This window comes from Phoenix dactylifera, chromosome 2, assembly GCF_051530095.1.
Source record: "Phoenix dactylifera cultivar Ajwa chromosome 2, Ajwa_hap1_PhDact_Kaust_v1.1, whole genome shotgun sequence".
Taxonomy (NCBI): domain Eukaryota; kingdom Viridiplantae; phylum Streptophyta; class Magnoliopsida; order Arecales; family Arecaceae; genus Phoenix; species Phoenix dactylifera.
In genome coordinates, this window is record NC_143191.1 from 43,248,843 (window position 1) to 43,276,148 (window position 27,306).

General features: G+C 38.3%; 2 protein-coding genes across 2 annotated transcripts; one reads left to right on the plus strand and one right to left on the minus strand.

Moving 5' to 3' along the window:
- Window positions 1–1,979: 1,979 nt before the first annotated feature.
- LOC103720356 (26S proteasome regulatory subunit 6A homolog) lies at window positions 1,980–11,749 on the minus strand. The gene is made up of 10 exons (XM_088716515.2): window positions 11,555–11,749; window positions 11,282–11,398; window positions 10,678–10,785; window positions 9,959–10,150; window positions 9,540–9,731; window positions 7,012–7,130; window positions 5,833–5,920; window positions 3,492–3,611; window positions 3,253–3,393; window positions 1,980–2,392 (listed from the first exon to the last, which is right to left on the minus strand). The coding sequence occupies exons 1-10, from the start codon at window positions 11,720–11,722 to the stop codon at window positions 2,315–2,317; spliced, it is 1,323 nt and encodes a 440-aa protein (XP_088572641.1). The 5' UTR covers window positions 11,723–11,749; the 3' UTR covers window positions 1,980–2,314.
- Window positions 11,750–20,388: 8,639 nt separating this feature from the next.
- LOC120107853 (nod factor hydrolase protein 1-like) lies at window positions 20,389–22,181 on the plus strand. Its single transcript, XM_039121351.3, has 2 exons — window positions 20,389–21,834; window positions 22,065–22,181. Exons 1-2 carry the CDS (start codon window positions 20,631–20,633, stop codon window positions 22,085–22,087), a joined length of 1,227 nt encoding a protein of 408 aa, XP_038977279.3. The 5' UTR covers window positions 20,389–20,630; the 3' UTR covers window positions 22,088–22,181.
- Window positions 22,182–27,306: the final 5,125 nt, after the last annotated feature.

A 27,306-nucleotide genomic window follows, 5' to 3' on the forward strand; every position in this document is an offset into this window, starting at 1 on the left:
TCTACAACCTATCCCATCAACTTACCTGCAAATTTCTGATTGTGGACCTTAAAGTAAACATCACCCTTTCAAAACCTCTGAGTCTCACTATCTTTCCTTGTGGTTACAAAATTATTTCGTTAAAACCTTCCTGCATTCTAGATTTTGAATGTACCATGAGAAAACCAGATGCCTAGAACAACAGGCACCTCTGTATTTAAGCTTAAGGCCAGATGTTGTCTCAGATATTGATAATTCTCTCGTGGGCTTGTTAAATGCTTAACGTATGCATGAAATCAGTTTTATTAATTAAAGAAACTTGGATTGATGATGCTGCAGACACCTTTTCAACTCTTGTATTTTCTTCATCTTTTTTCTAAGCTCTGGATATTACCCTATTTGTTGCAGACGACTGGTAACGATTATCTTCTGGCATGACTCCCAAAACTTTAAGGATACAAAAGCATGGTCATGAGATGCTCCTGTCTGTTCATGGTTCATTACATGGAGTATACAAAGAAGAAAACTTGGCGGCCATACGTGGTACGTTGTTTTTGTACTTTCTCAACTAATTGCTGCAGGTCCCTTTTATGTCTCTTCTTCTTTCATATTCATTTCCTTCAACTGGAAATCTTCAGAATCTGGAGATGGAAGCCATGATGGTGCCGCCTAATATAAGAGGGTTCGCATCCATATATGCTGGTCAGTGATCTTTTCCCTGTAGATAACATGTCACATTTTCAAGCATCCATATGTCAAAAACTTTTCTGAATTATATATGATATTATCTAATTTATTACAGGAGCAAGTGCAGCGAAGGATGTCAACCATTGAATTAGTGATCTCATGGTTTCTGCGAAGTGTTATATAACATTTTTTGGAAGATTCATCCAAACAAACTATTTTGCCGATGCTTGCGAAGCATCATTCTGATATCCGGCCAATGGTACTTTTCCCAAATGCTGTGAACCGTTGCTACTGACTCGAAGGTGCGCATAACTACTATCTGGTTGGCAGTGACATCCAACCAACATAGCAGCAGGGCATTTGATCCCACTTCAAGTGGGGTGTTGTCGTACTTTTTTGTATAGTGCCGCACCTACCAGCTGCTGAACGTCTTTAAATTGAGTGAAGGTGATTAATTCTCCGGGGAAATGTTTAGCTCCAAGTTGAAATATGGATATCTAAAGCAAAGGATGTATACGGGGAACCACAAAAAAAAAAGGTATAATATTGCCATCAGTAAGAACTAATCTATTGTGACCACATTGAAGGGCAATAAGTCCAGCCACCAAATAGTTCGTATCTAACCTCTTTTGTTGTCGACTCCCAACACAGTAAAATTAGTTAAATCACTTGCCAACCTGAATACTGGAGAATCTCCGTACCGAGCAGGGAATTACACCTCAGAAAGCAAATCTTGTAGAAGCTTGGATCTTCACTGGTAGCACCATCTCAAATGCAGCGAATTATCAGCACAGATCTACATATTAATTCCCTCCCAGAATTCACCGTCTTCATCCTCTCCCTTGGTGTAGCATGCATGATGTCCGGACAGCACAAATGCTCATTTTCACCAGCTCAGAGAGTACGCACTTCATCAAAGTAAACTTGGCCTGGAAATGGGTTCTTGCCATCTAAACGTAGTCAGATATAACAGGCATTTTCCCCCTGCTGCCGCCATTCATTCGAGGAAGGGAGATAATTGCTGAGAGACATTCTCACGCCACGACCAATTGTTGCAGTTCGTGCTGGAGGAAAATTCTATAAGAAAAATGTCGGGCTAACCAAGAGATTGCAAAGCAAAACTGATAGATAAACGCAAATTGCCAGTCCCCTACTTCCCATTAAACTATGCATTCATCAGTGATTTCCTGCTCAACCTGTCAATTTTGCTGGTAACTCCAAAAAAATGAATCAATCCAGACAGAAATATTCCACTCCCTTTGCTAGAGACCATAGGGTAAATTATTGTCAAGGGGTATATGGCACACCAAACGAAAACCAAGTCAATTTATATATACATGACTGATGGAAATTCAGTTCATCCATCAATAATCGTTTCTAGGCATACAGGGTGGTCCCACAGACTGAACTACAATCTATGTATGAAACAAAGCAACGTGCTTAGGGTGTGTCAGCCCAACCGTGATAAATTAGGGCCCCAATAAAGCACAAAGTAAGACAACATTTGACGATACATCTTGATATTTTTTCGATGCTTCATGATAAAAAGTATTCTAAACAAAGACCGTTGGAGAAATCCTAGAAAATTAACATTTTAGAACATAACTTTTATTCAACTGCATCAGTACAAGGAAGCCCACACAAACTATTAAGCATAATAATTTAAACTGGCTTTCTTCTTGGCCTGGACTTGGATAATCCCTTCATTGAAATCTTCATGTGTCACCTGAATTAAAAAATAAATAAATATGTAAACTGATTATTGTTTTAATTACAACCGTGACAACATGAAAAAAGACATTATTTGGGTGGTGTTGTGAATACGAGTAGTAGTGGGTTCTCCTAAATGGATTATCGGTGCATTTGATTCATTAAACATGCATTAAATCCAACAATATTTAATGTGATCATTGCATTGAATGGCAGGTAATTAGGCAAATGTAACTGGCAAACATGGCATAGTGCCACCACACCTGGTGTTCCTTGCTGAACAAATTAATAAAAAATAACCCTTTTGTTTAAAAATATTAAAAAACATATACAACATGCCATGCCCACCAACAGCAGATGTTAGTACTAGCCCGGCCTGGTATGTGCCTGCCAGAGGCTGGCACTTGAAATCATAACTCTATTGCATAAGATATCCATGATCGTAAATAACATTGATATAGGAGAAATTTCTTCAATATTTTTGACCAAAGCATTATGCTTATTCACCATTCTATGCATGCATGCACGAGTAAAATGACTTGCTAAAATGCAAGAAAGTTGAACTTTTTGGCTTTGTGACAAAATTTAATGCATTTAAAAAGAATCAAACCAAATATTTTGGGCCCAAACTAGTAATGACGCAAACACATAACAAAACTAGAAGATGTGACAGGACATCACTGCAGGTGAAAACAGGAAAGCTAATGTGCAATGGTAAGGAACTGCCTGCCATTTCATTATGGAACTAGAGTTCCATGATTAGCCATGCCTGAAACATGTGCTTTCTCATTCCCAAACCAGCACCATGAAAAGTTTTTCGCAAGAAAAAAGGAATTACTCAAGCGATATAGCATGAACCAAGGAAGAGATTAGAACCTCGGTTGCATCTCGACGCAGAGCGAGCATGCCAGCTTCTACACAAACTGCCTTCAGTTGTGCCCCATTGAAATCGTCTGTTGATCGAGCCAGCTCTTCGAAGTTGACATCAGGGTGTACATTCATTTTCCTAGAGTGTATCTAAATTTCAATGACAAAAAAAAAGAAAAAGCTTAGTTTCTAGTGGAGCATGCATTTAATATACATGCGCACTGGGAGGACATAGCAGTTATGACCACCTGCAATATCCGAGCTCTTGCTTCTTCAGATGGATTAGGGAACTCAATTTTGCGATCTAAACGACCAGAGCGCATAAGAGCAGGATCAAGAATGTCAGCACGATTGGTTGCTGCTATGACCTGTAAAATCAAAAACATTATTGTCAAGACAATAAAACAGAACTAATAGTTTGATGATACTACATATTTGCCAAGAACTTCACAGATCAAAAACCACTATGAAGCCTTACAGTGAGCACTGATACATAGCATTTCTATTCCAAACCATATGATCAGCATCAGCAAACTTAGAGTTGCCTCAAGAGTCTAGGACACAAGTGGATGAAATAAGGTGTACATGCACACATCTCATTCAATATCACATGGGGCATGGCATAGAACACCAGCTTCCACTCCATGCACATCTCATTTGCACACCCTTTCATGAACTGTTTATTAGCAGATCCAAATCCAATAATGATTAGCATCATGAAACTTAAAATTCTTTCAAGGGTCTAGGGCACAGGGTGACTTCAAGAACATGGCACATCATATAATGGCATTTACCTATTTGCAGATTCCTAAATCAAGTAGAAAGAATCTGAAGTACTTTGCGGCATAGAACTGCCATACAAAACCAGAACATTTGAGTACAGCCAAAGAAACTGGCTCCCAGTTCATGCACATATTCCATTACCAATTGCATATCCCTTCAAATAGGTTTATTAGTAGCTATCAATATGACGCAGAATAAAATGTAAACAATTTTTATCATGTAACATACCTTTCTTTATTTTATTTCAAAATTCAGTTAGATTGGATTGAGTCCCTCCCCCCCCAACCCCAAAATTTCTTCTTTCTATTTCCAGTTCCACATGCATGGTGCATCCATATATCTATAAGGTAACTATAGCATACTCTTCATCCTATTCTTTTGCTTTATCTGGATTGCCAGAAGCATCATACCAGTCATATCTGACTCACAGCCAAAACATCTTATCAGGAGGGCGAGAGCTTGACCAGCTCTAGAAATACCTCTTGCCTTCCTAGGCTTCTTTATGCTTCGAAACCATTTTTATTGTGTCCAGTTTTTTCCTTCTTTTCCTCCATTTTTTCCCTTTAACTTGTCTTCTTACCATTTTCAGTTCCACTTATGTTGTGCATCCACGTATCTAATAAGGTATTATATCATATTCCGGATCCCTTTTGTAACGACGAAGACCTCTCCCAAAAAGACGAGATAAAATTTATCTATTGGAATCCTTGACCCTGTTTAGATACCGAAGATCAAAATGTGGAACTAAATACATGCCTGCAATGATCCTCATGCTATTGTTTTACTTTATCTGAGTTAGTATAAGCATCTTATCCCGTCAGAATCTGACTTCGCCAAAATATCTTGTTCGGAGCGCTTCAGCAGCTCCAAAAATTCCTCCTGCCTGCATGGGCTTTTTTATGCCTTCAGCCCATTTTTACAACAACAGTGTCTAGCTGCAACATTTTCTAGCAAGACCTTTGATCAAAATTAAGTTATAAAAGTTAAGGTCATCCGCTCCAAATCTATCTATAATGTGTCTTTTACAATATAAAAAAGCGCATCCCAGTGTACGAGGCTCTGCCACTACAAGAAATAGGAAGAATTAGATGTACGCAACCTATCTCCACATGCAGAGAGGGTGTTTCCCTATGTTGAACATATGATACCCAAGTTGCAATGAAACAACCTTACCATCAAGCCAAAGCCCACCATCATGTCTTTTACAATATGGTTACCAAAATGTAATGTCTATTTCAACTACCATACAAGTCAATCTTTATTATCTTACAACATTACAAGCCACATAGCAAATGTTTTCTAGTCACTCATGCTTCACAAATTGTTCTGAGAAAATCACTTCACCATTTCTTCATGCACTCTTGGTGAAGGCTATTTTGAGATCGACAATGATGATAGAATGAGATTGACCATGGATAATAAAATGAACAATATATTTATTTAGAAATCCACCTTTATTGGGAGCAATAAATTGTATATAGACACAAAGCATGAAAGAACGTATGGGTCTACAATTGTAGCATGTCTGCAGCTGGAAAATTGGAGGGGTGAAGCTAAGGGCCTCAGTGCACTTTTGTCTAACAATTGACCAAAAGGTTCTGAAGCCTAAAACAATAATGTCTAAATGTTAAAAGGCAAAAAGAGAACATAATTATACATGTAAGAGTGATGAAAATATAAAAAATGAAATTTTGTAAATTATAAGCTATATGTAATGTCAAAGAACAATCTAAGTCACATTTTTCGTTCTCAAAATTTAAAAATGTAGGAAAATTTTATAATACAAAAAAAAGAGTATATCCTGACCTTTATTCGGTCATCGCTGCTAAAACCATCAAGTTGATTAAGTAATTCCAACATTGTCCGTTGCACTTCTCTGTCTCCACTCACTTCACTGCAGTATAGAACACATTTAGTATCATGAAGATTATGAATAGATGTAGTATCTAATTGCAAGAAGTTTTTAGCATCTGACTGTGCTGATTATTCAACTCAAAAAAAAGACTCTGCTAATTATTATTTAGAATAATAGCACACTTTGAAATACACTTATCTTATTTAATTTAAATCGTGTACTCCAAAGTGCTAATTTACCGTTTAAGGAAAGCAGCTGACTATGTATTTAGCATGGAAATGTAAATTATTTCAAGGGGAGAAAACTAGGTCCATGTGATGTCATGCATCAAATAAACTACTTAAATATCTGGCGTAGGACATATCTCATCCTCGCAGATAAGTATGATCTGTAACAAAAAACAGTGGGAAGTTCAATTAAAGTTTTTTCTTTTTTTCTAAAGATCGAGAAACGAGATATTGAGATCCAAGAAAACCTATCTGAAATTTGTAATGAAGGAAAAAGCTAAAGTTGCTTGAACTGGAAAACTGACTATATTTGAAGGCATAAGTATTATTGAACCATCCAGCAGATTTGGTTGCATAGAAAAAAAAGTTACTCAAATAATGCTCGCTCGGTTTTGTAAGATAAAATTTCAATCCACACATAAGAAAAAGGAAAGGGATAAACAGAAAATGTGCAAGAGATGTACAGAGCTAGGGAGAAGCAAATAACCAAAGGAGAAGAATGTTGCACAGAGCACTAAGTTGGTAATATTGCTGCAATAACCTACAAAAGTTGGCCTTGGTAACCCACAAAAGCATCTCAACAGATGCAATAAAAATTAGGCATATTAAAATTTATTAGTTCATGATTACTGGAACTCATTCTTATAAGAGCGGGGTCGCATCAATTGCAAGATGAGCTCATCAATAATTCTACATGATCGAATCACTTGACATACCGTTTACTTCAAAGAAGAAAAAGTGTTAGGCCACTAACATGCTATACTAAACAGGGTAATGCTCTCCAAAGGACTTATAAAATGTTAGGGCTACTAAAGAATGACTTAAGAATTCTACTTGTATCAATATTTGAGAGGAACCACATGCATCTACGATGGTACATCATAAAATGGGAACATGGCATACCTATCAAATCGCTTTGTTCCAATTGCATCAATCTCATCTATAAAAATTATACAGGGAGATTTTTCCTTTGCAAGCTGAAAGGCATCACGAACAAGTTTTGCACCATCACCAATAAACATCTGAATATGTCCCAAAAAAAACCAGTCAGTTGCATTTACACTGGACTATGGCGAGGCGAAAAAAATCTAACATTATTTTGTATTCATAACTTCAAAGTTTAAACAGATAATAACTGAATTTTTTGCATCAATTTATAGTTCGTATAGAAAGAATATGATGCAACAGTTAGAACTACAGATGGACAACGTTATGAAATATGAGTTGCAAAGGACCAATAAGAACTCAGTCTATTAGATGTACCTAAAGTTATCTTCATCGGTATCTAGTACCTAACTCTACTTCCTTGAAAGCCTCCATCCCTGTAATTTTTTCCCTTTCTGTTACCCAGCACACAATACATGATCATTCAAATGCCAGCATCAAAGTATGCTTGTTTTTTGAAAATAATTCTATCCTGTAGGGATGGGAAAAGAAACCTCAATTTTGTAGATGATCAATAATAAAATTTAGAGGCTCAAGCACTACAAAGCATATAAGAACAAAGAAAGATTGAAAGATCTGCCTAAAGGAGTGATGCATCAAAGTCTTGAAGCCATGTCATACTCTTCCGATTCCTTAAAAAAAAAAGTTCTCAGCTCATTCAACAAAAAAATTTAAAATAAAATTGATAAAATACAAAGTTGAATCAGAATTAGTGAACATGACTTCCCCTGATGAAAGATAAAAACTTATCACTTCAAATTTATATGCATGCTAATATCTCATTAAGTACTTGAAGCACATACATGTCTGCCATAGCTAGCCTCTTCGTGCAAAGAATAAAAACTGAAAGCAAGTTTTCAACTTTGAATTAATTTTAGGACTGCAATAACAATTTTTCTTTGCTGAAATCCAAGAGACTCAAAATGACACTTAGATTATTAGCACAGTCCCCGCACATTGATGGCACTAAAAATTCAACATATCATATGATATCCTTTGCACATGCACCAGGAAAGAAGTCATCATATGTTCTCTCCACAACACATCCTATTACAAAATTGAAGGGCTCCTCGAGTCCTTGTTGCACATGGCGTAACAATGAACCACAAAAAAGTTAGGCCAACTTTTGCCTTAATAGATTCAACATTATTTTAGCTTGAAATTTATGGTTTGCATGCTGGACCGACTCAAAAGATCCACTCCATTTATGATATTCAAATTTGAACAACTCCAGCTTCAGTTCACTTTTGTTGTAAATATTGTCTTTCTTGAATTTTTTAACTCTAACCTATTTTACAGCATAAGAAATTCGTTATATAATCAGGTATTCAAACATCCTGCAAAACAATTATAAGCATGCATCATGTGGTTTATGAGGCAGTCTGCGGCTCTGCACACACTTTTTTTCAGTAACAAGCTCATGCAAATGGAAAAATTCCAATCATGTAAGTAAATATGTGTCAACTCTGTTCTTAAAAAATCATCATGCATAAAACAAATCAGTCAAACTGGATAAATAGACTTTTCCATTGAAAGTTCAATTGGCAACCAAACTTAGTATTAAATGCGATACAACTATATCATTTCATATTTCAAGAAAAGGGTGCATCTGGGAAGTTATGCGGTGGTTTAATCTATCTCAAAGTGTACAAACCACACAAAAAGGATTAGTCAGATGCAGATAGAGTGATGGCGGCACATAAAGAGAATGATGTAAATGATGCACAATAAGGAATTGAGGAAACAATTTATTTTCCAAATAAGAACTAACAAAGAAAATCACATTTCATCCATATTTGTCATTTAACAATCAACTGAGATCAATCAACTAGGATATGGCATTGCATTAGAAACAACTTCAATAAATGCATGGTTGCTATGACTTAAAGTGGAAGGAACTGGTCAAGCTCTTGGACAATTTCTTCAGCACAAAATATGGAGAGGCAGTGGATTTATAAGCATAAACGAATGGTGAAGAAACAACTGAATGAGAACAGCTCTCCCAAACAGGGCCTTAGTATTAAATGTGATACAACTATATCATTTCATATTTTCAAGAAAAGGGTGTATCTGGGAGGTTAAGTGGCGGTTTAATCTATCTCAAAGGGTAACAAACCACAGAAAAAGGATTAGTTAGATGCAGATAGAGTGATGGTGGCACATAAAGAGTGATGTAAATGATGCTTAATGAGGAATTGAGGAAACAATTCATTTCCAAATAAGAACAAGCAAAGAAAATCACATTTCATCCACATTTGTCATTTAACAATCAACTGAGATCAATCAACTAGGATATGGCATTGCATTAGAAACAACTTCAAGAAATGTATGGTTGCTATGACTTAAAGTGGAAGGAACTGGTCAAGCTCTTGGACAATTTCTTCAGCACAAAATATGGAGAGGCAGTGGATTTATAAGCATAAACGAATGGTAAAGAAACAACTGAATGAGAACACAAGCATGCATTTTGGTCTTTGAATAATAACCTGAACGAGTTGGGGTCCTGCTAGCTTCAGAAAAGTAGCATTTGTCTGTGCTGCACATGCACGAGCCATCAGTGTCTTCCCTGTTCCAGGTGGTCCATACAAAAGCACTCCTTTAGGTGGACGAATCCCTAATTTCTGAAACCGGTCTTGGTGTGTCATTGGCAACACAATGGCTTCAACAAGTTCTTGGATCTATAGACACAAATAGAAGCATTTAGTGGCAGATACAATAAGGAAATAAGAGTGAGCATTTCTTAGCTAACAACCTTAGGGAGGACTCAAGCAAGACTACAATATCTATAGAAATAAAAATAACCAAGATTGAATCTGAAAATTAGAATAGCAATTGGCTCTTTAGCAGTTGAATTTCATTACAAACACAAAACAACTCATACCTACATTGAGAAAGTAGGGGTTACCTGCTTCTCAAGGCCACCAATATCATTGTAATCTTCAGTTGGCTTTTCATCAACCTCCATTGCCTTTACTCGTGAGTCATATTCCGAAGGAAGGGTGTCCAAGATTAGGTAGCTGTCCTTGTTAACCCCAACCAAATCTCCAGGTTTAAGCTTATCAGGGTCGACTAATCCAACAACAGGAAGGAAGATAGTCTGAAATCACATAAAGAAGTTGTCACCAATACTTAATCACCTAATTCCATCATATGGACGAAGGGTTTTTCAGTTGATAGAAAGCATCAGAGTCCAAGGTCATGCCAAGTCCAAAAATCATGTCCTTCAAAATATAAACAAGGTGGCAATCTGACGACTGACTTTCAATTAGTAAAAGAAATAGAAACTTTAAAAGTCTAAACACCAATAACTCCAGATCGGAGCAGGAGAATAAGACTGGATAGCATATCACATAAGTGTGCACATTGTCATAATTACATAATGAAAAACCAAAAAAGATGAGGACAATAGTTCCCTCATCAAGGTTATATATATATATATATATATATATATATATATGATAGGTTCCATCATCGCATTGCCAAAGTAAGCTAACTTTGAATAGGTTCTGCCAAGACCATTTGATATTTCAACATTCAAGTCTACATTTAGGAGGCAAGATGAAGCAGCACTTGTGCTCTATCAAAAGAAACTAAAATATGGATAAATGAGGGCTTCTAGCTTACTTGTCGTGTAGAAGTTTTTAGAACAACACATTTTCCCTTTCTTTGTGAGTCTAGATCAACATTTGCACCATCTTCCTCGGCCTCATCTTCTGGATTCATCTCCAAAATCTAAAGATACCACGAAGGTCCGTTAAAAAAAGAAACAAATGATATGATTAACAATAAGGCGCATGAAGTGCAAAAGTTAATGTCGTAAAATAACGAGATTAAACTGTTTCCATCCTTCAAACCACTAATAACATATAAATGGAAGCCCTGATTATCTAGGTGAAATATATTTGAATCTAATTATGAAATTTATGACAGGATCATCCAAAAGTTCATCATATAATGCCAATGAAGAGGGCTACGAGTCAAGAAGACAGTGAAAATCCATACTTCTTTTTCTTTTCCTTTCTTGTGCTAGAGTTTCAGGGTTTAATACATTGTTATCCTTCAGATAAATTGTACAACCACGCCCCCCCCCCCCCCCCCCAAAAAAAAAAAAAAAAAAAAAACAAAAAAAAAAAAAAACAAAAAAAAAATCAAACAAAAGTAAAGAAAGAATGAAAAGGGGAATTAAAGGCTTGGAGACGAAGGGAACGCAGGGAGCAGAGAAGAATACCTCGACGATGTTACCAACGAGATAAGGGAGCTGCTTGTTAAGTTTTATCTTTTCCTGGTTCTCCTTTATCTTTTCCTTGAAGGATTCCAACTCGAGATTCGTCCGCTGTAACTCATCCTGCCGCAGATCACAGGATTGGAAAAATCAAGAACAACAAAAATTCTAATTTCTCGCAGAAAGAGCGTGTCAAGAGATGGGAAAGAGGAGGATAGAAGGGGACAAGAAACCCTAGATTGTTTGGGGAAAAGGATGGGATCTTGATTAGGGTTTTACCTTGAGGATCCGGATCTCATTGTCGAGGAGGCGAGAGGCCCTGATGATGTCGTCGGTGGTCATTGAGGCCAGCTGATCGTCTTCGAAACTGTCCTCCATCATAGCTGAAGCCATTGGAGAAGAGTGAGGAGCAAGAAAGAGATGACAGAGACGATGACTGGTGGACATAAGGAGACGAAGCTTTGCATTTTATAACACGTAACGTCGGCAATCGCATTGCCGACTTTATATTTCTTTTTCAACCCCTTCATTAAAGTTGCAATTTTCGCTTGCCGATTTCGATTTACATGCATTATTATAATTACGAAAAAAATCCACGGCTCACGTTGTTCTGTGTTTCGTTTTGCGAAGTCGGCGTTGGCTGGCGAGTTCATGACTCGCTTGGTGGAAGAGGAGAGGGAAAGATCCGGTCAAGAAATATCCCAAATTTAGTTGAAATTTTAAAAAAATAAAAAATTAGATTCTATATAGCAATAAGATTTTTATATTTTATAAAAAAATATATGGGACATGAAAAGGTTTAATTTTTATTAGTGAAAATTGAGATATTTTTTTTCTAAAAATGCCCACTTTTAGATAGAATGAGATAAGATTTTTTTTTAATTAAGGACATAACAAATATTCTATACGAGCCATTTTGAAATATATCATTTTTTCATGGCCAACCAAATATGCAAATTTTCAGGCATTAGCTTTCCAAAAAACATATTTCAGTAAAAAAAAATTCTTTCCGAACCAAAAAAGTATTAAATAGTTTATAGTCTCTATTAAATTAGATATGATGAGTTATACATGGTTTATGGTCTTCAATTAAATATTAATTATTTATAAGTCTTGGAATTACAATCTTTCTATGAAGGGTAAGCTTAGTCGACGACCATAATATACATATTTGAATGCAACCCAGCATAGGGTCTTTGTAAATCATTGAAAAGAAGAAGTGAATCTCATGCCCTTGGCGTGACCCACGCAACTTAGGAATTTAAACTACCAACCTGTGCCAAAGATGCAGTAAAACTAATATGCAATAAATGAAAAACTTATCGTCTATTATGACTCATTTCACTGTGTTTTGATCTCATTCATATTTTGTTTTCTGATAGCAAATAGATCAAGTAAATTTTCTTTAAAAAGGTAAGGCACTTCTCCCACTAGATTGGATGTTTACAATATAGTGGTTGTTGCCCAATCCCACGATTTGGCCATCTATGGTTTTAGTTATACATCATAAGTTTTCATATTATACAATAGCAATGTATATTCAATGATATTAAAGTTTGTGTTTCGAGAAAAATGGTGAAGGAACAAAATATTGTTGTATCTCTCCCAACTTGCAAAATTATACATGCAAATGCACATGCAGGATGAGAAAATAATCACTATCATGATTAAGCAAAAGATAATAATAGACGGTTGCGATGATTAAAAGTTTCTTGCTCATCACATTCATATTAACACTAAAATTTTTAAATTTCATTCATTGCTTAACGAGTTCTTTTGGGGAAAGAAAAAAGAGAAATGATAAACAAGAAAAGAAAAAGGTTTGTTGAGATTCACTGCTAAGTCCTAATCCTATTAGGACTTTTATTTAGTTGGTCGATAATTTTAATGACTTTAGGATTCTATTTCTAGTTTTATTCTACTTAATTATTTCTTCTAGAATAGTTATCTAGTCTGATCTTTGGGTTTTGGTTTTTAAATTTGAGTAGGAATTAAACATCTCACTCATATGATGCTCTATTTAAAGGGGCCTTTGGTGTCTCCTCTAGTATGGCATGAGAAAAGAGAGAAGGAGAGAGTGAGAGTTATCCTCCTTGATGAGGAGTGAGAGAGAGTCTTATTGTGTGGCTCAATTTGTTAATTAAGTATTTTTTTCTCCTAATTAGTTTTCTTTCAATATCTTTTTTTTGTTTTTTGTTTGATGTTTGTTCTAGATTTTGGGCTAGCCCGGTCGATCTACTCCACGTAATGTGCCATTCTACATAGTATCATAGCAAGATTGAAGAGGGGTTGAGCGATTTGTTATTTGGATCAAATTTATTCGAAGTGCAGTTTTTGGAGCAGCGGCTTGATTGTTGGTGGTTTATGTATTCATAGCTTAGCATGGTTGAAGAGCTTTTCGGTTTTTTCGCTGTGTAGTGGTGCAAGTGTGTGAACTCTTGTTTTAGTGATTCAAAAGGTGAATCATCATGCCTGATGCTACTATCTTCTTTCTCAATGGGTTCAACATGCCTGACCTCACCAACATCAATATGGCTTCTTTTGCTACTATTGCTTCTCTTTGCAAGTTAAACAACACCTATTATCCAACTTGGAAGGCTATTGTTAAATCTAATTTGATAGGACAAGATTTATAGGATATCTTGGATGAGTCAAAGACGATGCCAACATCGAATACTCTCAATGATGAGGTTACAAAATGAAGTGAAACCTAAAATCTAGGAAGGTAATGTGGATTATTCATATTTCAATTGATAGAGAAAATTATCTCCATATCTAGAATATACAAGAGCCAAAGAAAGCATGTGATATTCTTGCGGGCGTTCACTCAAATTTAAGTAAGGTGAGACATTTCAAACAAAAGTTGCATAAAAAGTGGATTTTAGTTCCAGGCTTCTCTAAAAAAAGTAGAAGAAGACCAGAATTGGTTTAAAGATAAAGATTTGAATCGGGGGATGCTTGATCAATTAAAGATTGGCTCAAGTTTGGAAGATTCAGAGTGTGGCAAGGTTGATCAGCCTAAGGATCAATCAAGTCCATAAGAAAATCTGGAGCAGAAGGAGCTTGATCACATGGATGTTGTATTAAGTTCAGAAGAGATCGTAACTGAAGTTGCTCAGGAAGAGTCAAAGGATGCTACAGTTGATTCATTTATAGAGATCCATACTAAGGAATCAAATAATGCAGAAGAGTCTTGTGTCGTAGCTATCCAAGATATAGATATTTCTTATGAAGATTTAGTCAACCATGAAGTTGAAAAGCTGACTAATTTTGAAGCAGTTTCAATGATCAAGCAAGAAGAAGACATGCTTAGTGGAGATGATTCATGTTATGCCTTGGTACTCGACAAGGTTTTTAGTATACTAATTGATTTTAAAGCTACTCTAAAGTTTGAGCTATTAGCAGACTCTATGCATGAGAATTTGATTTCATGTGTAAAAGCCAATTGTATACAGATACTTGAAGCTACTCAAGTGGACGTATATGAATATAGCCAAAGCTTTACTACTGATTTTGCAGGTGTGTGGGTAACGGCCAATGCTTTGGTAAGCAGCAAGTATAACTGGCAAACTAATACTTGTTTGGATAAGTTGGATGTCAGAATCCCGACATTGTGATTGTAGAGTCAATGCTAAGGAAAAGTATTGCAGAATATCGTCGATTTCAATATATGCATCAAAAAGGACGATTTCGTCTAGAAAGTGATACCTTAAAATGCATTCCGCTTCCTTGATCTTTGAAAAAATCGATCCCACAACATATTTATTCCAAAGTTGGAGGTCCCCCTTAAGTCGTTTCAATTTAGAAAAGAAATGGTATAACGAGCCAACAAAGGAGTTATTGTTCAAGTGAATGAAGGAGCTCTACTATTCAACTATTGGTTGGATGAGTTATTACATATTGTTGTTACTGCAGCAATAATGGCAAAGTCTGTTGCGGCGTTTCACAATATCGACAAATCTAATATTGGTGGCATGGACTTCGCAATGCGGGGGAGTGTTAAGATTCATTGCTAAGTCCTAATCCTCGTAGGATTCTTATTTAGTTGGTCGTTATTTTGAATGACTTTAGGATTCTATTCCTAGTTTTTTTCTACTTAGTTATATCTTTTATAATAGTTATCTAATGTCATCTTTTAGTAGGTATTGGTTTTGAATTTGAGTAGGAATCATAAAGGAACCTTTTGTGTCTCCTTTAGTATGGCATGAGAAAAGAGAGAGAATGAGATAGTGAGAATTGTCTTTCTCGGTAAGGAGTGAGAGAGAGCATTTTTGTGTCGCTCAATTTTTTAATTAAGTATTTTTTCTTTCTTCTAATTAGTTTTCTTCCAATATCTTTTTTCTATTTTTTGTTTGGTGTTTGTTCTAAATCTTGGGCTGGCACAATCGATCTACTCCACGTAGCATGCCGTTTTACAAGATTCTCTTGTAACAAAAGAATTATAATTCTAGAAGATGATATTAACCAAAATTTTCTAATCTAGGTTAGCAATGTATGTTTATTTGATATTATATGGTAACATTAAAGTTTCATATTACAAAAATGAATGCCTCATATAAAAGCTTATTGTTTATGAAGACCAAGTTGCATGTAAATAGTAAGGTAAGGAGAGTTTTTTTATATAAAAAAAAACAATATTTTTTACTTCATTCACCAAAGATTCTTTTTGGTAGCCAAAACCAAATAAATCCTTTCTTTAGTCTTATTTTTTGTTGTAAAGGAAAAAAAAACCAGTTGCTAAAGATAGGAGCATGAAGGAAGAATGTCATGTTGGCCCGGAGTGCCAAATCCAAGAGGAGGGGGGAGGATGAATTGGGTTTTATAAAAATTTGCAGAAATAAAATCAAATCCCTTTAAATTTTTAAATCTAATAAAATAAACTAGATGCAACAAGTATAGCAAGTAATAATCATAAATGTACAACTATGTATGGAAAAATAAAGAGTGAAGGGAAGAAAGATGATACGCGATGATTTATAGTGGTTCGGTCTCCTTGTGAGCCTACATCCACTCTTCAAGACTCCTTTTCGAGATTTAATCCACTATACTTATCCAAAGCTTTACAAAATGCTTGTCTTCCGGTGCAAGCAATCTTTATACTTGATAATATTCGAGCTAACCCTTAGTTGATCTACCTCCTCAAACACTCTCTTGTTTATCTAGAGTACGATCCTTCCAAGCAATCCTTTCTATCATTCAAGCTAACAAGAGCTCCATAACTCTCTTACAATATTGTAAGCACAATACTCTCTTGATTTCTCTTCAATTCTATTTTCAAATATTGATAAAGATACTCTTATTTATAGGCTTCAAGAGTTCATAGACGTTGGTGTTGAAAAAGACCAAAATACCCTTGAATTTGGCTCCAAAATTTGAACTTCAAATTTGAAAATTTTGAGTTTCAACTTTCTAAGTTGATATTATAGATTGGAGACTCTGTTTCCCCCTTCAAATGATTTTTTCTATATAGGCCTCAAGGATGAAAAGTAGATCTATAAGTTGTCTACTTGCTGTATTTTTTTCAAATTTTTTCTCCATATGGTTTTAGAGATGTAGTCAAAATACCAAAGCTACTTCTAAAAAGTTGTTTGCTACAATTACTCCATTTGCAACCTCTATTTTCTCCTTCAAATGGTTATTTTCTATATTTTTTTCAGATTTTTTCTCTATGTGGTTGGGAGATGTAATCAAAATACCAAAACTGGTTCTGAAAAAGCTGTTTGCAGCTCTTATTTCACCAACTACAAGTTAGATCTAAAAAGTTTGTAAAGCATAAAACTTATAGATATATGAGTCTAGTATAACATAATCAAATTTCGTAGCAATTTAATTAGTACATCTCGAGATATGCCAAAATTACTAAGATAATGTCCAAGGAGTGTCTGTAACAATCATGTTACTAAGAATGATTCATTTACTTGAATGTATACCACTTTCATTTATACAAAAAATAATATTTTAAAAAATATAAATAACTACTAAAATATTATTCTTAATTATTAATCCAATTCATATTTGTAACCAACCTTTTATGAAATGCAATGCCAAAAAATTCATGTATACATATAAAACAAAGTAATATGCAATATACTAACAATACTTTAAAAATCTTTTTAATAAATATTTGTATAATGTTTGTTATCATTAAAACCAATCATATAAAAACTTAGTCTAATCTGAACTCATGATAGCAACAGGCCCAGTTGACTCTAATCCTCATCTTATAACAACGGGCCAGTTGACTCTAATCCTCATCTTATTAAACCCGTCGCTTATTCGCTACGTACGTCCCGCTCCAAGTCAGTCCTACTGCCTAGGCACAAAAGACATTGTTTCATTATATTGGCATTGGATGCTTGTTTGCTTCTTAGCAGGAGAGAATATCTCATTCCTTTATTAAAGCCATCAGCCCATCACGTATCGAGCAGAGTATATCATAAAGGCAATATAGTATAGTATTCTGTTGGACCTTACCACGTTCGCATGGACCCTCAGGTACGAAAGGAAATGCCTCACGAGGAAGAAGAAAGGATGCGGGCATATGGCCTCTCTTTTCGGATATGATTTCCATTCTTTTTTTCTTTTTTTTTTTAAATTATGGGATTGACAGATTCTGCTAGTCGGAGAAATTCTATCCTAATTTGTCTTTCGAGTTTCTTCTTTAAGATGGGTGTTTAAGAAAATTTGGCAAAATAGAAAGTCTGATCCATTCGATATTTCCTGGTGCATGTACTAGAGGATTTTTGTTTGTGAGATTTTGGAGTTGCCTTAAAGTTTCTCTCATAAGGGTAGGATGTAGCGGTCGATGCCCATATTTTCCCTTTTTTTCCCCCTCTTTTTCGTTGTTGGGGTGCATGGAGATAGTACCTCCTACTATGCAGGAAGCCGCATAATTTTACCAAAAAGAATATATTTTTTTTAAAGATATTTCGTCCTTATTCTCTCTCACTATACAAAGGGGTTTGCAGTAAAAATTTATTTCTATCAGATTTTTCCGCTTAATTTTGCAAAAAAAAAAAACTCTATTTTTTTTAAAAAAATTGCCAGCCTCACTCTCTCTCACTGTTCAAATAACCCAATTTTTTCTTAAAATTTTAAGAATTTCAATTATTTTTTCTTATTATTTTTAATTACATATCTATTTATTTTATGTATCTTTAATTTTATTTTATTTATACTTTATTTTTGATTATTCGTCTGTTCTTATGATCATTATATTTTTATTGTTTGGTATAGTTTTAAATTTATGCTTTTATTTTTTAAAATATTTATATTGTCATAATTTATTTTTATTTTATTTTTTTATCTTTTAATATACTTTCTTATATCTTTTTTTACATCACTTTCTAAACTTTCTTGGTAATATGTTTTCATTCTTATATACGTGCACTCATGTTTATAAGTTCTTATCTTATCCAATATATTTTATTAATAACATTTCTATTGCCGGTGGTAGTGTGGCAGGGAGGAGGAAGGTGGTAAGGTTTGCATGAGAGCATGCAAAGGCAGCACAAGAGAGAAGGAAGGCTGCCTTGAGGAAGTCATAGGATTTGAGGAGGGAGTGGAGGATGTAGAAAATCCATTGCTTGTCCTACTTATACTAGAATTCTGTTCCCAGTTTATGTTTCTTATTTCAATACTAATTGGAATAGTTTGTCTTAGTGGTAGTCATACTTTAGTTAGGTTAAGCTTTAGGCTTGATATATTTTTGAGTTTGTTTTTTAGTTGGGGTATGATATTGATAATTTCATCTTTTAGTGGAGAGAGAATATGATTTTGAAAAGAGGGAGAAAGAGTTGAATAAGAAGTTGAAGAGAATTCTTTTTTTTCTTTTAATGCATGGAGCTCTTAAGTAAGCCATCTTTGTGAGAGGAGCTGAAGTTTCCGCCTTTAATTTCTTTTGAATAAATTTATTTTCTCTCTCAATGTTTTTCTTTTTCTATTATTTTTTCTATGCAAGTCTCTGCAAATATTTTTCGTGTTTGATATTTGTTCTAGATTCTAAGCTGGTACAATTGATCTTCTTTGAGTAGCATGCCATTCTACAAAGAATGCGAGGGCCCATGAGGGTGATGGAGGAGGTAGTGGGAGAACAGGAAAGGAAAGGAAAGATGGTAGGGCCATCAAGCTTATTGGTGGGGAGGAGGGCGGGGCAGTCAAGGAAAGAAAAGAGAAGGAAAGAGTGGATGAGGATGAGAGTATTGACAATTAGCAAAGGGCGGCAATGGTGAGCTCCAGGCTTCGATGAAGGGGTGACAGGTATACCTCAAAAGAAAAGGAAACCTTCGGCGGCTTGGCAGCCAGGGTAAGAGAGGGATAGTTCAAGAAGGGAAGGAAAAGAGGGAAAAAGTCTGTGGATTTTAAGATTTGTCTTCTTTTAATTTGGTTAAGATTGGAGAGTACCTATCCCTTGGAAATTAGATGCATGGCCAACAGAACTTCACATCGATGGATCTACATTAGCTTATATTTGTCATCAACGAAAAATAATAATAAATATTTGCATTACCGTAGCGCTCCTTTGACTCCATCACCAGCTGCATCTTCACAAGATTTGCGAGGAGACACATTTCCGATGCCTATCGCGAAAAAAATCCATACAATGTGATGTAGCTTTAACCAATACCATACCTTTATCTTTCTTATTTCTTTCATTAACATTTCTCTTCTATTTGTGTGATTTTGTATCTATAAATATTTCTAGAAAAGATTATTGTTATAAATTTCTAAAAAAGATTAAAATAATATTTTTATTACTGTTATGTTTTTAGTAGGTATTTTTTGTTATCGTTTAATTAAAGTTCCTCCGCCTAGCACGAGTCACTTGCCAGCCAGTTTATACGAAATTAGAGGCTTGCTCTCCACATAAGATCAAGGAGGGGTATCAATGAGGACGGAGGAGCCATGTCATTAGCGGAAAAGAATGTGTTCTAGAAGCCGATTGGGCGAAGGTGGACATCAAACTGTAGCGCTGAAAAATTACTTTTAAAAAATGAGGCCTCTTGACCCGGTGGAGGTGGACCAAACTTTAAGTCCTGGAAGCAACTAGTCACCCGAAAGGAGTCAGTTCCAAAGCAAAAAAAAAAAAAACAGGAGAGTTGATGAATACTTATGTTTCGATGAACTTATGAGAGAATTCCAAGCCCACAGTGAGACAAAACATCCCCTTCGCCAGTAGACTCACGGAGAGGTGGTGGTAGCACACCTCCATTAGCAATCATCGCCACCTCCATTAGCAATCATCGCCAACCTCATCGGTCATAGCCTTTCGTTGTCACCGGAGCTCCACCTCTTCCTATAAGACAACCTGATCACCTTTTATTACCATCTAAAAGTTCGCCCTTTCTCTCCCACCATGGCTTCGGAATTCATAGCTTTCCTCATCCTAACCACCACCTCCTTCCCCTACATCTCCAGAGCAGGAGCTTATGGCGCTGCACCGGCTGCAAGCCCCTCTCCGCCGACTGGTCCTCCCGTCCCGGCTCCGGCCTCTGTCCCATCTGCAGCCATGGCCCCCGTCCCTCTCCCATCGTCGGCCATCAAAGCCGGCTACTGGTCCTCATGGATTAACTCCACCTCCCCACCTTCCTCCATCAACCTCTCCTACTTCACCCACATCTACTACGCCTTTGTCGAACTAGATAACACCTCCTTTGAACTCGTCGTCACCCCCTCCGACGCAGGCATGCTCGCCGACTTCACGGCCACCCTCCACGCTCACGACCCCCCAATCAAAGCCATGCTCTCCATCGGCGGGGGCGGCGGCGGCGAAGACACCTTCGCCAGCATGGCCACCAACTTCTCCACCCGCTCCGCCTTCATTAAATCCACCATCGCCGTCGCCCGTGAGTACAACCTCGACGGCCTGGACCTCGGCTGGGAGTTCCCGTCGAACCCGGAGAAAATGGCCAGCCTCGGCGACCTCTTCATGGAATGGCGCGACGCAATCTCTCGCGAAGCGGCCGAGACTGGCCGACCGAGCCTGTTGCTCACGTCAGCCGTGTACTTCGCGTCGCACTTCTTCCTCACAGGCAGCACACCAATATCTTATCCGGCCGACAAGATGGCGGTCAGTCTGGACTGGATCAACTCTATGTGCTACGACTACCATGGCTCATGGGACACGTCGGAGACTGGGGCGCCTGCGGCGCTGTACGACCCAAAGAGCAACGTGAGCACGAGCTATGGACTCACGTCGTGGGTGGAGGCTGGGATTCCACCGAAGAAGGTGGTGATGGGTTTGCCATTATATGGCCGGACGTGGAAGCTCAAGGATCCGGCAGACCACGGCATCGGCGCACCGGCAGTAGGGATCGGACCGGGAACTGACGGGGAGATGGTGTACTCGGCGGTGGTGGATTTTAACACGGAAAACAACGCGACCCAAGTGCATGATGAAATAACGGTGTCTGTGTATTCTTACGCCGGGACCAATTGGATCGGCTACGATGACCTGTGGTCGGTGACGAGGAAGATAGACTTCGCGCTGGAGCACGGCCTCGGCGGGTATTTCTTGTGGACGATCGGAAACGACGAGGATTGGAGCATCTCTCGTGGAGGTAAACAAATTTAATAAATTTGATACATTGAGAAAAATTCGGTGATCGACATGTCCCAAATGATAGCTGTCAACTGTTTCTTTTACTAAGTTTTAGTAGACACGTGTCGAGGGTCAAAATATGCTTAAAGGCGGGATTAGCGGCTGACATCTAATCTAGCACTAATGTGACGAGGGCTCGTAACCCATCTCCCTTTTTATGTACTAACTCGTAGCGTTTGTTGTTGGCAGCATGGGGCGCATGGCAGAGTTGAGCGATGGCCTTCCTTCTTCATCTTCTTCCGCCAATGTTATCTCTCTCCTTGGCTTGACGTAATAAGTATTTATTTGCTTAACTTTGGCTTTACCCCTTACGTATCTTTGTTTCAGCCTCTTTTAATAAAAGAGCTTTATGAGGTACCACAAAAACAATTGTGATTTATGCTTGGAATTTGAGTTACAATTTTAAAAAAATTCCGAGGGGTTCTAACCCTACATCCTACTTTATACAAAAATTCCGAGGGGTTCTAACCCTACATCCTACTTTATACCTGGGTCTCCTCTTCTCTCTACCTAAACCGACATCCAAGCTAAACCTAACAATATGAAATATGGATACTAAGAAATAGAGGCTTAAAACAAAAGGTCTACACCCTTTGGCATCAAACTCTAACTCATGCCTCAAATAGCAAGTGGTGATACCATCCGTCCATACTAATATTTGGTGATAATTAGATCACAAACGTCCACCATGCAACACTGAGACAACGGTGTCTCTTTCATGCTATAGAATGATTCACCTTTTTTTGCACAAATCTACCTCTGGATCACCTGCTTGTTTTGAGATTTCTACCAACGGATGAAGGACAGAGTTTGGAGTGCTTTGAGATTTGCGCAATGAGTGATCCCACAATAATTTTGTATGATGAGGCTTAATCATTCTTTCACGCGAAACAGAAAAGGAAAATAATATTAAGTGACCCACAATGAAGTACTTAGCAAGTATTTAACATTGTTTCTCTAAATCTTAGCACACCAAAGTTCATCTTTGAATTTCTCAAATTAACCATGTGTAGAGCTAAGGACTGTACACTCTCTCCAACATGGCTTGTGGGTACATAGCCTTCTTCCCTTTAGCGACCCTCTTTTTTCTCCTTCTACCTGCCATGAGCAACTCTTACGGTGTTGGATCGTCCACAAGCCCCTCTGTTCCCTCTATTCCACTAAAGCCAACCCCGATTCGGCCCCTCTTCTTAGCGATCGAAGCCGCCTACCAACGTACCAATTACCACTCCTTTCCCTCCTTCGTCCATTGACCTCTCCTACTTCGCTCACATATTCTATGCTTTTGCCCAACTAAATGATACCTCCTTCGAACTCATCATCACCCCCTTAAATGTTGACTGTGAGGATGTGTATGGATATATATTTAGTCCTACATCGACTATGCACTACGTAGATTTTGAATATATGTACATAGGACTCGGCGGACCCAGCAGTGTTCCATGTACGCCAACCTGCACAGCTCCTTTCTATGGAGAGAGATATGCTCTCGAGCCCCCTTGGCGATCCCGAAGATCAGCTGGGAGATTGAAGATGGACAAGCCATGGATGCCTTGAGCGACTGTTGGCTAGCTGAGGTACCATTGAGTGGATGGCCTACTTTCGTCGACCCTGACGAGTTAGAGGGATGCAGAGTCCACGACTTGCTTGCCTCAGGAGAGCGAGGATGGGATGTGGATTGCGGCTTTTGGCAAGCAGCCGGCAGAGAGGGTTCTGGCGGTGCCGATCCCGGTAAGTGAGGCAGAGGATAGGAGGGTGTGGGGCAGCACTGGCAAATCAGAGGTGCGGACTCAGGATCTCCTCAGGTTGATCAGGAGGCCTGTAGCACGGCAAATCGAGGGGAGATAGATTTGGTGGCTACACCTTCACCCCTGAGTGGCTCTGTTTATCTAGAAGGTTGCATGGGGATGTCTGCCCACTAGGGGTTGCTAGCCCGGCAGGGGATGGACATCTTCATGGGATGTGGGGCATGCCAGGAGGCGGAGGAGACTATCCACCATATTCTTTTCGGCTGCCAGCGGGCTATTTGGATCTGGGAGTGCATGCCGGCTTCCATCGGCTTGCGTCCATGATGGTCATCAATGAAGAATTTTTTGATATTTCTGGCAGAGTCCTCTCGGCGACCTGGACTTATGGAGCAGAAGATTAGAGCAACTTATTTGGTGTACTATTGTTGGTTAGATAGGAATGCCCGAGTATTTGGGGAGAGTGGAGCACCCTGAGAGTAGTGGCGGATAGAGCCCTACTCCTAGCAGCGGAGGTCCTTGTTATTACTGCATTGTCGTGCCTTGGGTTGGCCAGAAAAATTTGAAGCTCTCACTATGCTCTAGCAGCGCCCAGGCTCATGCTTATATCCTGGGAGCCCCCACCCTCTGATTTTCTTAAGGTGAACTTTGACGAGAGTGTCAAGGAGGATGGCCGTTGTGGCATCGACTTCATCATCAGGGATCAGCAGGCCTGACTAGTGGCGACTGGGGTTCGGCGCATCTTCAAGCAGACTATCGCGAGCTCCGAGGTTCGGGCGGCCTGGGAGGGGGCCTTCTATGCTAGACGGGTGCTGGGGGCCGACAACATCCTGCTTGAGGGGGACTCCACTATGGTGATCGAGGGGATCATGGGGCCCAGGGGTGCCGGCAGGGGGATGCAATTGTTGCATGATATCTGTCGTCTGCTAGGCGAATGTGTCGCTTTTTGGGCTACCCATGTCTTCAGAGAGGCCAATAGCACTGCAGATTAGGTGACATCCTACGCAGCTCATCACTCCAAAAAAATTATTTGGGAGACCTATGACCTTATATTGCCTTCCTTGCATTCTATTTTATTGTCTGACTCCTTGGGCTATGCCCACACATGGTGTGGATGAGTTGCCGATGTACCAAAAAAAGAATATATATATAGGAGCAAAGAACCCAAATAATACATTCTGACTAGCATTTTTAGATGAAGTATTGGATTGATACAAAATGGTATTAGAATGGAATGGGCCCATGGCCCATGTAGACTAGTATTTTTGGGTAAAGTCTTGGGTTGTTACAAAATGGTATTAGAGTGGAAGGGGCCCATAGCCCATGTGGACCATAAGCTAATCTTGGTGTTTGTGATTGAATTTAAATATATTTGGACTCGTTTAGCCTGGTGATAATTATATCAAAGCTTAAACATGAGAGGAGGATGAAGAGTATGCCCATAGCCTGTGAGACCCATGTGGACTATAAGTATTCGTAGTGTTTGTGATTGAATTTAAATAGATTTGGACTTGTTTAGCCTGGTGATAATATCAAAGCTTAAACAGGAGGGGAGGGGGAAGAGTATGCCCGCAGCCCACCAATTTCATATCAAAGCTTACACTCTACACCTCGCAACCCTCCTATCAGGACTATGCTCCCCACCGGTGGTGGCCATGGCAGGACCATGCTCCCTACTGGGTGGCCATAGCAACCCTACACGCTCGCAACCGGGTCCTCACATACTCTCTCCATTTAAACCCTAACGTTCTCGTTAGGCTAGAGGTCCAAATCTATTCAAATCTAATCACAATCACTACGATTGACCTGTGGTTTGACCCGTAGTTAGCCTCAATGAGCCTGTGCTATAGTACTCCCTAGTCCATATGGACATGGTCCGGTTCCACTCTGATATTATTTGTAGTAATCCAGAACCTCATCCAAAATGGTTAACTAGAAGGTATTATTTGGATTTCTTGATCCTGTATAAATACTCCAAATAATCGTGGGACAAAATACGCACCGGCATGGATCCTCACGTACTCCCTGTTTAAGGATCCAAATCCCACACGTAAGGCACGATGCTGCCATTTGGGATGCCACAGCCATTGGCCAGTCATGTGCGCCTCACAACTGTCGTCTACCTTGTATCCCAGTTCTTCTTCCCCAGCTATATACCGAGGTTGTACCCAGCAGAGATAATTGCCATTAAGTTCGACTGGATCAATGTGATGTGTTTCAATTACTACGGTTTATGGAGCACATCGTCTCGAAGTTTATGCAACGCTCTGCGACCAGCTGAGGAATGGGATCACCAACTATGGGCTCAAGCTGTGCCTTGGAGTGGGTGTGCCGCCAAAGAAAGCTAGTGATGGTCCTGCCATGGTATGGCCGGACGTGGCAGATTAAGAGCTCGATAGAGCACGGGATGGACGCGGGCGGTTGGGGTTGGACCAAGAAATAAGGGGGTGACGAAGTACTTGGATGTAGTGGAATTCAAAAGGGAGAACAACACAACAGAATTCCTATGCTTAGGATGAGCTGCATCGGGTGCGATGATCTAAGGTCGATGACAAAGAAGACAAAGTTTGCCTGAGGGTCGGCCACAGTAGGCGATCGACTACGATAAGTACTGGAACATCTCTCAAAGACATGAACAAATGTGCATAGTTTTTTTTTTATTGTTGGTTTGGGGGGGGGGGGGGGGGGGTTCACATTTGTTTTTTGATAGATTGAACTGGTCCATATAGAAGATCTCATTGTGCATATATCTTATGGCATGGTCTCGGGATACATCAAAAAAATAAAGAGCAATTCTAACAGAGGATGATCCCTGCAAACGACTCCTGCACTAGTCAACCTATCAACACTAAAGAAGATCCACCATAATGTTTTTCTCTTCTTTCAAATCAACTGGCAGACAAAGTACTCAGCTGAATACTCTAAAAAGTGTGGTGATGCCTCCACCTCAGATGCTCCACCATGTGATTATGACTTGTAGTTTGAGGCAACTGGTGTCCCAACTCATGGCCATGTCTATGGCTTTAGTCCCCTGGAGGATCTTACTGGAATTATTGGGCAATCATCATCCTCTTCCACCTCTACAAGTCAAGCTCCAGAGTTGTATATGCGTGAAGACCTTCTAGGTATTCTTGAGCACGAAAGGAAAAAATGGCAAGACAAAATTCTTCAAAAGATGAGAGAAGAGATTGGCTTTGGACCAATGCATGCAGATTAGGGGAGTAATGGTGATTCTGGTTCTGCTAATCATGCTTCATTATGATTGCTTTTGCCTTAGATGATAGTTCTTTGCATTTGTAGGAGGAATGAAATCTCTGTTGATCTCTATGACATACTTTTGGACTTTGATTTTGATGGATTTAGGACATGTTGATGCCTATTTTGAATGACATGTTAAATGATTTTTGCGTAATGTTAAATGCATTTGATATTTCTGATATTATTATTATTATTATTATTATTATATTATTATTATTATTATTATTATTATTATTATTATTATTATTATTATTATTATGAGCCAATCAATGTACCAAATGTATCAGGTTATTGAAATATGATTAGTGACCAAATTTGGTTACTGAATTGTTTACCAAGTATTGTGACGAGCAGCCATAAACTTAATGATAGAATTTTGGTTACTAAAAATTGATTTTGCCCAGTGAGTTGTGACGAATTAGTGACGG

What these genes read in the sequence shown, in the direction of transcription:
- LOC120107853 (XM_039121351.3), top strand. Translation starts at nt 20,631, where the DNA reads ATGGCTTCGGAATTCATAGCTTTCCTCATCCTAACCACCACCTCCTTC. An exon ending in TTGGAGCATCTCTCGTGGAG is followed by an intron (nt 21,835 to 22,064) that starts GTAAACAAATTT and finishes TGTTGTTGGCAG; the next exon opens with CATGGGGCGCATGGCAGAGT.
- LOC103720356 (XM_088716515.2), bottom strand. Translation starts at nt 11,722, where the DNA reads ATGTCCACCAGTCATCGTCTCTGTCATCTCTTTCTTGCTCCTCACTCT. An exon ending in TAAAAACTTCTACACGACAA is followed by an intron (nt 10,151 to 10,677) that starts GTAAGCTAGAAG and finishes ATGTGATTTCAG; the next exon opens with ACTATCTTCCTTCCTGTTGT. An exon ending in GCAGCGATGACCGAATAAAG is followed by an intron (nt 3,612 to 5,832) that starts GTCAGGATATAC and finishes TTGATTTTACAG; the next exon opens with GTCATAGCAGCAACCAATCG.